This window comes from Oncorhynchus keta, chromosome 20 (assembly GCF_023373465.1).
Source record: "Oncorhynchus keta strain PuntledgeMale-10-30-2019 chromosome 20, Oket_V2, whole genome shotgun sequence".
Lineage (NCBI taxonomy): Eukaryota > Metazoa > Chordata > Actinopteri > Salmoniformes > Salmonidae > Oncorhynchus > Oncorhynchus keta.
Window position 1 is genome coordinate 13,204,494 of NC_068440.1, and position 15,534 is coordinate 13,220,027.

Here is a 15,534-nt window from a genome sequence, read left to right on the forward strand (position 1 = left end):
TCATACTTACTATGTCGAGCAAAAAAAGAAAGTGGTCGGACAAATATGTACAATATGGATTCACATGTATAACGGAACGTGATGGGAGTCAGCGTCCTAACTGCATGATTTGTAATGCCAAGTTGAGCAATTCTAGTCTAGCACCCGCAAAACTAAGAGAACACTTCCTTAAGCTGCATGGAGATGGAAAATACAAGAACACAAGCTCGCTGAATTCAAGTTGAAGAGAGCCAGATTCAATGAAAAGGCTACTCTGCCTGTTTTCGGCTTTGTACAACAAACCGATCCTCACAGCATCGTACGAAGTAGCTTACCTGATCATAAGGCATGGCAAACCACACACCATTGGTGAAACACTCATAAAACCAGCTGTGTTGAAGATGGTGAATATCATGCTGGGAAAAGAGGCGGAAGTTAAGTTATCCCAAATTCCTCTTTCAAATGACACCATCAGCGACAGAATAGAGGACATGAGCAAAGACATCTTGGCTCAAGTAGTTGCAGATCTGATTTCAAGCCCGGCAAAATTCAGCCTTCAACTCGACGAAACCACAGACGTTTTCCAAGCCTCTTACAACAACAACTAAGGCATCCGATGTGAAGAAACTTGTGGATGACTTCAAAGACAACAATCTTTCGTGGGATATGGTTTCTGCAGTTTGTTCGGACGGAGCTTCAGTCATGCTGGGAAGAAAGTCTGGTTTTGGTGCGCTAGTGAAAGCCGATGCACCACACATCATTGTTACGCATTGTATCCTGCACAGGCATGCGTTGGCATCAAAAACGTATTACAAATTGTAGTGGAATGCGTGAACTATGTGCGAACTAGTGCTCTGAGGCACCGCATCTTCAGTGAGCTGTGTAAAGAAATGGGCTCTGAATTCGAGGTACTTCTGTCCCATTCTAACGTTCGGTGGTTATCCCGGGGACAGGTGCTGAATCGTGTTTTTGCCGTGCGTGTGGAATTAGCCCTGTTTTTGCAAGAGCACCAACATTGTTATGCAAATTGCTTCAAAAATTCGGAGTTCATTCTCATTTTAGCGTACATGGCTGATATCTTCGCAGCTCTCAATCATCTCAATCAAAAGATGCAGGGCGGTGGAGTCAACATCATCGAAGCGGAGGAAAACCTGAAGGCTTTTCAAAAAAAGCTACTGTTATGGAAACGAGGAACAGAGAACGATAACTTCGCACACTTTCCCCTGCTGGACGACTGTGTAAGTAAGATCGAAGATGTATCTGGAATCGGAGTCATTTCTGTACCCGCGGAACTGGACGGATACTTCCCTACAAGAGAGTCATATCCAGCATGGGTGAGACAGCCGTTCATGTTTAGTGTTGAGACAACAGATGTCAATGATGAATACCTTGATGAAATCATTGAAATTCAGCAGAGCCAGGTTCAACAGCAACTCTTCAGAACAACAACGCTTTCAACGTTTTGGTGTCAACAAATGGTAACGTACCCTGTTATTGCCAAGAAAGCTCTGGAGATTTTCATACCGTCTGTTACAACATATCTTTGTGAGCAATCCTTTTTGAGGATGCTGGACATAAAAACGAAGAAAAGGAACAGACTTTGTTGCGAAAATTACATGAGAGTGGCACTTGCCAAGGTGAAGCCTCTGAAAGGCAACAGCAGAAGTCACACTGATTTGCAGTAAATATTCATTTATGTTTTTGTGTGAAAATCATGTTTGGATGATTTTGTTCTTTGAACACAGTGATGTTGATGCACGGCTCATTTTGTGCACCAGTAAAATATATATCTATGTTTTGAATTTGAAAAAATCATATTTTATTTTTCCAATTAAGAAGGGTTCGGTGAATGCGCATATGAAACTGGTAGGGTTCAGTACCTCCAAGGTTAAGAACCATTGCTATAAGGTATATGAGGTATATCATATTATACATTCATATTTTATATGCATTCACATTATATATATTTCACCGCTATATTTTGGAGCCAATGAGGTGGAAGATGTTGGAATTGTCATTGTAGTTGAAGCCAATTGGATTGTTGGGATTTTGGTAGTTGTAGTTGGAGCCAATGGTGTGGAAGTTGTTGGAATTTTCATAGCTGTACTTGTAGCCAACGGGGTGGTTGCTTTTGGAATTTTTGCATTTATATTTGGAGACAATTAGGTGGAAGTTTTTGGAATTTCCGTAGTTGTATTTGGAGCCAATGGGGTGGAAGTTGTAGGAACTTTCGTGATGTATTTGGAGCCAATGGGGTGGAAGTTGTAGGAATTGCAGTAGATGTATTTGGAGCCAATGAGGTGAAAGTTGTAGGAATTTTTGTAGTTGTATTTGGAGCCAATGGGGTGGAAGTTGTTGGAATTTTCTTAGTTGTATTTGTAGAAAATGGTGTGGTTTTTGGTGGGTTAGTAGTGGTTGCAGTCATGTGAGTTATATTTATTGTTGTAGTAGGTGTGGTGGGGTTGGTTATGGTTATATTTGGAACCACAACTGATACTGGTGAAAACAGAAAGTGGGAATTCACTCAAGTAAAAAATCAGAGTAATGAATCAATATTACAGTATGGAAAAATACAATATTGGTATATTTGTATGTCTTACATTCAATAGAATTTGTATCTATCTGGAGAAGGGCAGAAGGATTGGCTTCGATATGATTCAGGAAATCAAACTTGACCACAAGTCCATTGATAAACGTTGTGTTGAAAACTATGATAGTGTTTGCTATCACTGATCCTTTTCTGTAAAAGACAAGATTCAGAAAATTAAGAATGTTAGATGATACAGTATAATAACATATCCTCACCCAACCTTGACCAGGTGGAGGTGGGCATTAAACACGTCTTGTAAACCAGAAGATCACAGCCATTTTCAGCGTTTTCATTTTGTTTCAAAGTTTGATATGGCTGTTTAAAACACTACCACAACCCACCAAAACATAACCTTAAAGTTCTTTCGACATTGAAGCTATACATTTGACAAGTTTACATAGTTTAGACGAGGCAAGTCATTCCAATTCATAATTTCATGTTTCAGTCTGTCAAGGACCGATATAAATGCAGTGAGTTTATACTTTAGTTACACATCCTCTCAAAAGCTGATCTAAAGGACCCAGGTGACTTAGTCAAGCTTACTGTACCTGAAAGTCATTGTTGCAACGCCCTCATAAGTGGATGCTGTTCCAGATGAGGGAGACTTGTAGGCATCAGCAAGCTGAAAAATACTCAATTATGTCACAATTTTCATCATTGACATGAGACCATCACTTTTAGAGATAATTCCTGCTGTGATAATATTGTAAGTAAGTGAGTAAGCCTTTTCCGAGCCAGAACGGCACATAGGCCTGTGCTGTGGTATAGTTTATATCGTGGTGTTTAATTCACGGCATGGTTCTCAGTCTTACCAATTGGCTGACCTCGCCATACAATTTCTTGTAGTCCTCGGAATTGCGATTCAATAGGGAGTCATTGAAGACCCGATTGGTGATCTTTATGTCCATCTGGAATACCATTTTGTTTGTTGGGGTGGTGCTCATACCTGCTGGAGTGACTGAGTAGGGCACTGACAGGGAACCTGTGGCAAGCAGAAATATACACCTTATTCAAGTGGATCATTTAAGGCTATGAGTGTAACATGGACTTCTATAGCCTTCATCTTGGGATAGCCTTCATCTTGGGAATCAGAGGATTTTTGAGGTAGCCTAAGTACTAACAAACGTAGGATCTTCATTTGAGCCAGTTTGCTAGAAGCCTTTTAGAAGCCTTTTTAAACCTGGAAAATATACTACAAGTGTACATTTTCTGGTGTGCAGGAATTCTCAGTTACAAAAGAGTGCTCAAAAGAAGATCCTACATCTGTAGCACACACACATAGAGCTGTTGGCTCTATGAGGTTAAGACACATCCGACTCATATGATTCATATGATTCACGCCCCGCTTGGCCCTCATTGGCTTCAGGTGATCACGCTACATCGCTTGGCCTATCTGTGCTGCAGGGAATTTGGTGCGCTCAGTAGTCGACTTGTGACTGTCGTGATGGTATGTCTTGTGATTTCTTTCTTAATATTTTAATCCCTTCATACTTACTATGTCGAGCAAAAAAATAAAGTGGTCGGACAAATATGTACAATATGGATTCACATGTATAACGGAACGTGATGGGAGTCAGCGTCCTAACAGCGTGATTTGTAATGCCAAGTTGAGCAATTCTAGTCTAGCACCCGCAAAACTAAGAGAACACTTCCTTAAGCTGCATGGAGATGGAAAATACAAGAACACAAGCTCGCTGAATTCAAGTTGAAGAGAGCCAGATTCGATGAAAAGGCTACTCTGCCTGTTTTCGGCTTTGTACAACAAACCGATCCTCACAGCATCGTACGAAGTAGCTTACCTGATCATAAGGCAGGGCAAACCACACACCATTGGTGAAACACTCATAAAACCAGCTGTGTTGAAGATGGTGAATATCATGCTGGGAAAAGAGGCGGAAGTTAAGTTATCCCAAATTCCTCTTTCAAATGACACCATCAGCGACAGAATAGAGGACATGAGCAAAGACATCTTGGCTCAAGTAGTTGCAGATCTGATTTCAAGCCCGGCAAAATTCAGCCTTCATCTCGACGAAACCACAGACGTTTTCCAAGCCTCTTACAACAACAACTAAGGCATCCGATGTGAAAACTTGTGGATGACTTCAAAGACAACAATCTTTCGTGGGATATGGTTTCTGCAGTTTGTTCGGACGGAGCTCCAGTCATGCTGGGAAGAAAGTCTGGTTTTGGTGCGCTAGTGAAAGCCGATGCACCACACATCATTGTTACGCATTGTATCCTGCACAGGCATGCGTTGGCATCAAAAACGTATTAAAAATTGTAGTGGAATGCGTGAACTATGTGCGAACTAGTGCTCTGAGGCACCGCATCTTCAGTGAGCTGTGTAAAGAAATGGGCTCTGAATTCGAGGTACTTCTGTCCCATTCTAACGTTCGGTGGTTATCCCGGGGACAGGTGCTGAATTGTGTTTTTGCCGTGCGTGTGGAATTAGCCCTGTTTTTGCAAGAGCACCAACATTGTTATGCAAATTGCTTCAAAAATTTGGAGTTCATTCTCATTTTAGCGTACATGGCTGATATCTTCGCAGCTCTCAATCATCTCAATCAAAAGATGCAGGGCGGTGGAGTCAACATCATCGAAGCGGAGGAAAACCTGAAGGCTTTTCAAAAAAAGCTACTGTTATGGAAACGACGAACAGAGAACGATAACTTCGCACACTTTCCCCTGCTGGACGACTGTGTAAGTAAGATCGAAGATGTATCTGGAATCGGAGTCATTTCTGTACCCGCGGAACTGGACGGATACTTCCCTACAAGAGAGTCATATCCAGCATGGGTGAGACAGCCATTCACGTTTAGTGTTGAGACAACAGATGTCAATGATGAATACCTTGATGAAATCATTGAAATTCAGCAGAGCCAGGTTCAACAGCAACTCTTCAGAACAACAACGCTTTCAACGTTTTGGTGTCAACAAATGGTAACGTACCCTGTTATTGCCAAGAAAGCTCTGGAGATTTTCATACCGTCTGTTACAACATATCTTTGCGAGCAATCCTTTTTGAGGATGCTGGACATAAAAACGAAGAAAAGGAACAGACTTTGTTGCGAAAATTACATGAGAGTGGCACTTGCCAAGGTGAAGCCGTGCATTTCTGAACTGGTCTCTGAAAGGTAACAGCAGAAGTCACACTGATTTGCAGTAAATATTCATGTATGTTTTTGTGTGAAAATCATGTTTGGATGATTTTGTTCTTTGAACACAGTGATGTTGATGCACGGCTCATTTTGTGCACCAGTAAAATATATATCTATGTTTTGAATTTGAAAAAATAATATTTTATTTTTCCAATTAAAAGAAGGGTTCGGTGAATGCGCATATGAAACTGGTAGGGTTCAGTACCTCCAACAAGGTTAAGAACCATTGCTATAAGGTATATGAGGTATATCATATTATACATTCATATTTTATATGCATTCATATTATATATATTTCACCGCTATATTTTGGAGCCAATGAGGTGGAAGATGTTGGAATTGTCGTTGTAGTTGAAGCCAATTGGATTGTTGGGATTTTGGTAGTTGTAGTTGGAGCCAATGGTGTGGAAGTTGTTGGAATTTTCATAGCTGTACTTGTAGCCAACAGGGTGGTTGCTTTTGGAATTTTTGCATTTATATTTGGAGACAATTAGGTGGAAGTTTTTGGAATTTCCGTAGTTGTATTTGGAGCCAATGGGGTGGAAGTTGTAGGAACTTTCATAGATGTATTTGGAGCCAATGGGGTGGAAGTTGTAGGAATTTTCATAGATGTATTTGGAGCCAATGGGGTGGAAGTTGTAGGAATTTTCATAGATGTATTTGGAGCCAATGGGGTGGAAGTTGTAGGAACTTTCATAGATGTATTTGGAGCCAATGGGGTGGAAGTTGTAGGAACTTTCATAGATGTATTTGGAGCCAATGGGGTGGAAGTTGTAGGAATTTTCGTAGATGTATTTGGAGCCAATGGGGTGGAAGTTGTAGGAACTTTCATAGATGTATTTGGAGCCAATGGGGTGGAAGTTGTAGGAATTTTTGTAGTTGTATTTGGAGCCAATGGGGTGGAAGTTGTTGGAATTTTCTTAGTTGTATTTGTAGAAAATGGTGTGGTTTTTGGTGGGTTAGTAGTGGTTGCAGTCATGTGAGTTATATTTATTGTTGTAGTAGGTGTGGTGGGGTTGGTTATGGTTATATTTGGAACCACAACTGATACTGGTGAAAACAGAAAGTGGGAATTCACTCAAGTAAAAAATCAGAGTAATGAATCAATATTACAGTATGGAAAAATACAATATTGGTATATTTGTATGTCTTACATTCAATAGAATTTGTATCTATCTGGAGAAGGGCAGAAGGATTGGCTTCGATATGATTCAGGAAATCAAACTTGACCACAAGTCCATTGATAAACGTTGTGTTGAAAACTATGATAGTGTTTGCTATCACTGATCCTTTTCTGTAAAAGACAAGATTCAGAAAATTAAGAATGTTAGATGATACAGTATAATAACATATCCTCACCCAACCTTGACCAGGTGGAGGTGGGCATTAAACACGTCTTGTAAACCAGAAGATCACAGCCATTTTCAGCGTTTTCATTTTGTTTCAAAGTTTGATGTGGCTGTTTAAAACACTACCACAACCCACCAAAACATAACCTTAAAGTTCTTTCGACATTGAAGCTATACATTTGACAAGTTTACATAGTTTAGACGAGGCAAGTCATTCCAATTCATAATTTCATGTTTCAGTCTGTCAAGGACCGATATAAATGCAGTGAGTTTATACTTTAGTTACACATCCTCTCAAAAGCTGATCTAAAGGACCCAGGTGACTTAGTCAAGCTTACTGTACCTGAAAGTCATTGTTGCAACGCCCTCATAAGTGGATGCTGTTCCGGATGAGGGAGACTTGTAGGCATCAGCAAGCTGAAAAATACTCAATTATGTCACAATTTTCATCATTGACATGAGACCACTTTTAGAGATAATTCCTGCTGTGATAATATTGTAAGTAAGTGAGTAAGCCTTTTCCGAGCCAGAACGGCACATAGGCCCGTGCTGTGGTATAGTTTATATCGTGGTGTTTAATTCACGGCATGGTTCTCAATCTTACCAATTGGCTGACCTCGCCATACAATTTCTTGTAGTCCTCAGAATTGGGATTCAATAGGGAGTCATTGAAGACCCGGTTGGTGATCTTTATGTCCATCTGGAATACCATTTTGTTTGTTGGGGTGGTGCTCATACCTGCTGGAGTGACTGAGTAGGGCACTGACAGGGAACCTGTGGCAAGCAGAAATATACACCTTATTCAAGTGGATCATTTAAGGCTATGAGTGTAACATGGACTTCTATAGCCTTCATCTTGGGAATCAGAGGATTTTTGAGGTAGCCTAAAGTACTAACAGATGTAGGATGTTCATTTGAGACAGTTTGCTATGGCAGGAAAATCATCTGCATCAACAGGAAATAAGAATTAGGTGGATTATAATAAATTGACCATTTTTGTGGAGGATGAAACATTTTTCGTTAGGGCAAATCAAATCTGGCATGTTGAAGGGATATTACTAACTTTACAAGCCTTTTTAAACCTGGAAAACGTACTACAAGTGTGCATTTCCTGCTTGCAGGAAAATTCTTAGCAACAAAAGAGTGATCAAAAGAAGATCCTACATCTGTAGCACACACATAGAGCTGTTGGCTGTATAGTTTGAGATTCAAACGTCGGGTGTAAATGAGTGTTAAGATCAGAAAAGTTTCCTCTCACGACCTTTACAAGCCAGAATGTTGAATATAATTATACTTGAAATTACTTTACCTGTTGTCCGTGTAAAGTAAGTTCAAATCTCATTTCATTTAAACATTCTGGCTTGTAGAGGTTGTCAGTGGAAACTTTCCTTATCCATTTATGCCCGACGTAGAATTCAATGCAATTCAATATCGGGTCTTCAGGCTAGGTTTGAGAGTGTATTTAAAAAGTAATGCAGTGAGCAAATCTGGTGGCCCATTAGGAAACATAACAATCATAATGGAGTATCAGCTACTCATAAAGGTGTGGTATTAATTTGGATTACTCTTTAGCTTTAGATTACTCTATCCACATCAGACATCAATTGAAGTACAATACCCCTCTCAAATGTGTTAACACTTAGATTGACTTTGCTAATTAGTTGTTGCAGGACACTTATGGAGTTCTGACTGTAGAGAATACTCTTGAGCGATTCCATAACTGTCATTATTATACAAGTCATTTAGGGTTGGGACTTTAGTATACAAGGACCATTGTCCTTTTAGCTCAAATGAGACAAACCAAAGTAGATTGAGTTAAATTATGGATATATTTCAGGCATCTTTTCCCACTCAAAATCAGCCAAGTACACCTGAATCAACGCAAAGACAATCACCAGTTGGGCCAAATTATAGCCTGTCTACTTTGTTATCTAATAGACATTTCATAGTCATCACAATATATATTTGTGCTTTGAGTTGGTGCTAGGGACACAATAAATTGATCTGCTGGTCTTTCTGAATGCCGGTAAGTGCCATTGAATACACAGTCTTTGAAAATAGACAGTGAAGGTAGATGGTTTACTGAATCAAACATATGATATTAATCATGTTTTTTTCATACTATACAAAATGTGTACAGATAGATATACTTTTATATATAATACCCTAATATATATTTAGGGTACAGTATATTGAAATTGATATCAGACAAACATCTTAATTAACCACAATTAAAGGTATTGATTACTTCAAAATCAGTCTGCAAGACACTTAAACATCTCACACAATCCAACTTCAAGCCTCAGAAAAATGTGTCCTTCCTTTTTCCATAAAGCAACAATAATGTTGTACGTACTTAACTGGATGCATTTTCTTACCTGAGATGGCAAATATTAAGATGCATTGTGTAATCCTCAACAGGCTAGTTAAAGGTAGTACCATCTTGATGGGTAAAATCTGGCTATTGAAACGAATTCAACCAAATATATGATACAAATGATTTAACTTCTCAAGCATGGAGTTTTCAATGATGAGATGTAGTTTGTCATCTGCAGGGTGAGGTACCAGTCTTTTATCTGGGATCACCTACGTCAGGCTCGACAGGAGCCGCGTGGATCTGAGGCTGGGCGGTGCTAAAAAAAAATGGTGAGACATGTATCACACCTCAACTCTGATTCCTGAGCTGAACCCATGTGGATCTGAAAAAACGTAATATCTTTATTTGGGCGAGGGTTCATGTCCTGACATGTGTAAACCCTTGGCTGGGCTGCATTAACTTAATAATACAATGGGAAATGGCTTAATAGTTGTATTAGCTCCTGGATAACACTATTAAATACAATTTTAGACTGAAGAGAGCGGAAGGAATGCAATTGAGACTTGCGATTGCTAACCAAATGGAAGTTTTTCCAATACACTGTACTCTTGACTGTGTTTTCTCAGACTAAATCAGCATTTTCTGTAGCTGATCAAAAAGCTATTTTATAATGAATTTAAACTTATTGATAACTCAATTTCAAATTTCATAATTGATTAGGACCTGTTTATACACAAACAAAACATCACATTGACTTTAGCTTTTTGACTAACCTATTCCTACAATCGTCCTTCAAAAAGGAGGGGGAGTCAAAGGAGGACACAAAGGAAATTGTTTGATGTATGTAGCTTGGCTTTTTAATCCATATATAATAGGTTGTATTTGATGTCTCACAGCCTTGGAGTAGGGAACACATTTGCTTACTATTATTAAGTATCCAACCTAAAGTTGACTCACTGTTGTGGAATGGCAAACACTGTGGGATGTGAATAAGACCAGGGTAGGGCAGTAACTGATTACATGGAATCTGATTATTTTTTTTAACTATTCAGTTAGTTTACCAGCACTATTCAGTTACCTTATTGTAATCAGATTACAGAAATATTACAAAAAATGAAATACTTGGATTATTTTTAAATTCAGAAAGGATGTTTGCAGAAAAAATATAATGACACTTTTGTTTTCGCAATGACATTCAATTCAGCATTGAAAATGGTTGTTGCACCTGGCCACAAGTCAGAGACCACAATGATAAAACACCAAATGCATTTGATGGATCCTTTTTGTCTTCTTCGAATTCATTTTAAAGGCGCAAGTAAACCAAAAGAAACTGAAAGTAATCATGTTATGTTACTGAGTTGGGTTAATAACAAATATAATTTACCCCACCATGCATAAGACTCAGGATGTAGGCTATATATACTGCACCTAGGCTATGACTGAGCTGCCCAATTGACAATCCAACATAACACAAATAATAAACAACATCTTCCATGGCCACAACATTTTTCAAGGCTGGGATTGTCTTTACCAATGTAAAACCAAATTAACATCATGTCACCTTCAGGCTGGTGAGACATTGGGTGCAGACTTTCTGTGGAACTATAAAGAATTAAAATGTTTGCATTCTGGCTGCCTGCAATCTGTTGGCTGTCTGTATGTGGGTAGTGCCACCCAGCGGTATAATGATTAATGTTTGACTTAATTATGCCTTGTCTGCTATTTACCTATACCGTGGTCCATGAAGTGCCATCTACAGGGTTTTCAGTGTATTTTTTATGGAAGAGCAACATGAACTAATCAATCATGATGTTATTTGACATCTATCCTGCTTACTGCAGATGTTAAATGTTATTTGCCATAAATGTCAAATTTTTACTTCAATGATGCAAGAACCCCGAAAACGGTTGAGTTCAGGTAAAAAATAAATAAAATAAATGTAAAAAAGAATGGATGGATATCAGGATGCAAACCTCCATTTCAACATTTGACCTCGACCCTATGCTGCTCAGAATGGATGATATTGTTATTATTATTATCATCTGCTGGGGTGGCAGGATATCCTAGTGGTTAGAGTGTTAGACTAGTAACCAAAAGGTTGAAAGGTCAAATCCCTGAGCTGACAAGGTACAAGTCTGTCATTCTGCCCCTGAACAGGCAGTTAACCTACTGTTCCTAGGCCGTCATTGAAAATGATAATTTATTCTTAACTAACTTGCCTAGTTAAATAAAAAATACAATTAAGCTTATTGTGCACTGCTAAGTACCTCACCTGTCCTCTGTAAGGGGTATTGGCAAGTGTCAAAGGCAACTAACCAGGAGTCATCAGCCTTCCACACAACATTTGACAACATCAAACATCATATGAACTGTCACTGACTACCTCTCAAATGCCTCTCATACCACAAAAAATGTAAACTGAGGAACAAGCAGTCTATAGTTCAACACAATCAAACCATGAGTCAACCACAACCAATAAACAAAAATATCCTTAAAATCCTTCCTGTCTTTACACCACTCATGCTCCCAGTTTGTGTGTCTTACATCTAATAGTGCCAATCTCTCCACTGGCCAGACAGTCTGCAGGGTCAGAACCGCGTTGGGTTGGTCTGTACAAACACAACACAACACACTCAGTTTTAAAATTCTGAATGTATTAATTGATACTCATGACAAAAAGTTCGTAGTTAGAATAAGAACTGTAAATGTATCGTGTTGACAATACAATTCACTAAAATGTATTATCCATTCATGTTTAGGTGGGGAATATTGTTTCTATCAGACTCACCAGTAACGTTTATCTGGATTGGATCACTGTACGGGGTGTAGTAGGCAGGGTCCGCAAGGCTCTCCAGAGGGTAGTGCGGTCTGCACAACGCATCACTGGGGGCAAACTACCTGCGCTGCGGGACACATACAGCACCCGATGTCACAGAAAGGCCAAAAGGTGCAGACTCCGGCCGCAAAACCTGAACCTATAAGGGAGGGTCTGGGTGGGCATTACCCCGCGGTGGTGGTTCTGGTGAGGGACATGGACCCCGCCCCACTTCTGGCTCGCCCCACTTTAGTAATGCCTCTGGAGCGGGAACCCTCACCGCCGACCCCGGACTAGAGGATGCCACTGGACTGATGGTCGATTCTGGAGTGAGTGGCGCCTCTGGACTGACGGGCGGCTCTGGCGCCTCTGGACTGACGGGCGGCTCCGGACAGGAGGGCGGTTCTGGCGGCTCCGGACAGGAGGGCGGTTCTGGCGGCTCTGGACAGGAGGGCTCTGGCGGCTCTGGACAGGAGGGCTCTGGCGGCTCCGGACAGGAGGGCGGCTCTGGCGGCTCCGAACTGGAGGGAGGAGACGGTGAGATAGCCTGGTGCATGGGGCTGCCATAGGGCTGATTCATGTGAAAGTATATTTTGATCTATTCATTTTATATGGGCCTGATTCAGATTTAAGACATTTCCAGACTGGTCTCATAGACTAGAAGTAACACAGTAAATGTAAATCTGCGACACTCAAATTGGTATAATATGTTATGTTTGCTATGGTTCCATAAGATGCAACAATGAAAGAAGCGTGGTTGGACAGGAATGAATGGATAGATGTATGGATGGATGGGTAAGCGTATAACGCAAACGTCTAGCAACATGAAGGTACATTTTTAGCTAATTAGAAACTTTGCAAGTACTTACTACTTTTTAGCTTTGCAACTACTTAGCAAGTTAGCTAACCTTAACTCTTTAACCTAACCCCTAGAGGTAATGTTAGACACCATAACATATTGTACGAATTGCAATTTGTAACGTATCATACAAATTGGATGATGGACATCCACAAATGAATACATACCATACAAAACACAACATATCATACTAAATGGAGTGTCTCAGATTTACGTACAGAACAATAGGAAATGCTCTGAGGCCATGTTGGCCTTTCCTTTGCTTTTTCATTTAAATACTTTTCGGTATTCGGTATTCAGACTTACTTTTTGCAGGTGCGCAACAAGTGCTTTGGGAGTGGCTCTCTTATGTGCACTGAGTCGTTTTAATTAAACTGCTGTTTATAGTTATCTAAAGCCATCCCTTTAAAAACGGTGTACCTTTTAATTAGAATTTTCTCTACAGACTCACTATAATGTAGCAAGAGAACGGGTTCAGAATGTTAGGGATCAATGAATGAATGCCATCAAAATATATAGAAAACTGTAACAATAAGGGTTGACCATTGACCATTTGGTGCCGAAAGATAGAGTAGCTGTGCTTCTAACTCCTAAGCAACTTTGCAGTATTTAGTTTTTTTTATGTGTTATTTCTTACATTATTAGCCCAGAATTGTTTTTGTGTTATTACGTACAACTGGAAATAACTTTGGGATATCAGAGCGGCGGTAACTCACCAGCATTACCAGAATTACAACCAGGAATACGACTTTCCCAAAAGTATCCTTTGTCCGTACCCCCCAGGGCAATTGAACTGATTCCAGAGGCTGTATTTGGAGTGGACTCCTAGTCCACATCACCCACTGCTTCCGAGTATATTACTCGCTAATGCTCAGGCTCTGGATAATAAAGTTGACATGCTCAGGGCAAAGATTTCCTTCCAGAGAGACATCAGGGATAGTAACATACTCTGTTTCTGAGTCCGTACAGCCAGTTGGGTTCTCAGTTCATCGCGCTGACAGGAATAAAGATCTCTCAGAGAAGAAGAAGGGCAGGGGGGTATATTTCATGATTAACTACTCATGGTGTGATTGTGATAACATACAGAAACTCAAGTCCTTTTGTTCGCCCGACCTAGAATACCTCACAATCAAATGCTGTTCGTATTACCTCCCAAGAGAATTCTCTTCGGTTATTGTCACAGCCGTGTATATTCCCCCTCAAGCTGATATAACGACGGCCCTCAAAGAACTACACTGGACTCCATGCACACTGGAAACCACATATCCTGAGGCCGCAATTATTGTAGCGGGGGATGTTAACAGAGCTAATCTGAGGGAAACGCTACAGAAGTACTATCAACACATTGACTGTAGCACTTGCTCTGAGAAAACATTGGACCATTGTTACTCAGCTTTTCGAAATGGGTACAAGGCCCTCCCCCGCCCTCCCTTCTGCAAATCTGATCACGACTCCATTTTGCTTCTCCCTTCCTATAGGCAGAAACTCAAACAGGATTACCTGTGCTACGGACTATTCAACGCTAGTCTGACCAATCGGAATCCATGCTTCAAGATTGTATTGATCACGTGGACTGGGATAAGTTCTGAGTAGCTTCTGACAATGATATTGACAAATACACGGCACGGTGACAGAGCTTATCAGGAAATGTATAGGAGATGTTGTACCCACTGTGACTGTTAAAACCTACCCAAACCAGAAACCGTGGATAGATGGCGGCATTCGCGCAAAACTGAAAGCGCGAAACATCGCATTTAAACATGGCAAAGCGACTGGGAATATGGCCAAATGCAAACAGTATAGTTATTCCCTCCGCAAAGCTATCAAACTTTCACAGATCCCTCCAGAACGTGTGTCATTACACACACCTTGTCCCCAATTCCCTGATTGTAATTGTAGAAATGTGCACTTTGGTTTCCATTGGGCTGTCGATTATTGTTCCAATGTCCGGTGGTCGTGCGAGTACCTGTGCTGTGTTGTTTTGGCTTACGTGCCTCGTGTATTGCGCAGATGATTACAGGTCTTGTCCAGTGTGGTATTATTTTGTGCTTGTGCATTTATTTGAGGTGCTCCTCGCTCTTTTATTTGGGTATCAACTCTGTGTTTTGTATATGTATTTGTTTGGTCTTCATCCCCGCGCCTTTACATGGCATGCTGTAATGTGGGAAAATTTTAAAAACTATTGCGCATTCCTGCGTCTGTCTCCCTATCCCTTTATACCTACGTGACAGAATAACCGATCATTAAGGTAGACAGCGGGAATGGTCCATCCGGTTCCGCCGAGACTAGTTCGTCCGGCGCCGCCGCAACTTCAGCAGCTTCAACTGGGCTGTCCGACGTCAACACAACGGGTCCATCAGACGACAACTTCAGCAGCTGCAACTGGCCCGTCCGATGCCACCACAACAGGTCATTCCGATGCCACTGCAACTGGACTATCCGACAAGAAGCAACTTCGGCAGCTGAA

The 15,534-nt window shown here is 40.6% G+C and overlaps 1 protein-coding gene across 4 annotated transcripts in view; it reads right to left on the reverse strand.

Annotated features, from left to right (window-relative positions):
- LOC118399428 (mucin-5AC-like) overlaps positions 1-15,534 on the reverse strand; it is a 76,749-nt gene that overhangs the window by 4,003 nt on the left and 57,212 nt on the right. The window contains exons 1-7 of one of the 4 annotated variants that reach the window (XM_052472091.1): positions 9,455-9,641; positions 7,681-7,850; positions 7,420-7,493; positions 6,882-7,021; positions 3,382-3,551; positions 3,118-3,191; positions 2,580-2,719 (exon numbers count right to left, since the gene is read on the reverse strand). In XM_052472091.1, the coding sequence (XP_052328051.1) occupies positions 2,580-2,719; positions 3,118-3,191; positions 3,382-3,551; positions 6,882-7,021; positions 7,420-7,493; positions 7,681-7,850; positions 9,455-9,518 (832 nt within the window). In that variant the 5' untranslated portion in view covers positions 9,519-9,641. Of the gene's footprint in view, positions 1-2,579; positions 2,720-3,117; positions 3,192-3,381; positions 3,552-6,881; positions 7,022-7,419; positions 7,494-7,680; positions 7,851-9,454; positions 9,642-15,534 lie in introns of those variants that run through there. The other 3 variants (XM_052472092.1, XM_052472094.1, XM_052472093.1) reach the window with 3 other exon arrangements.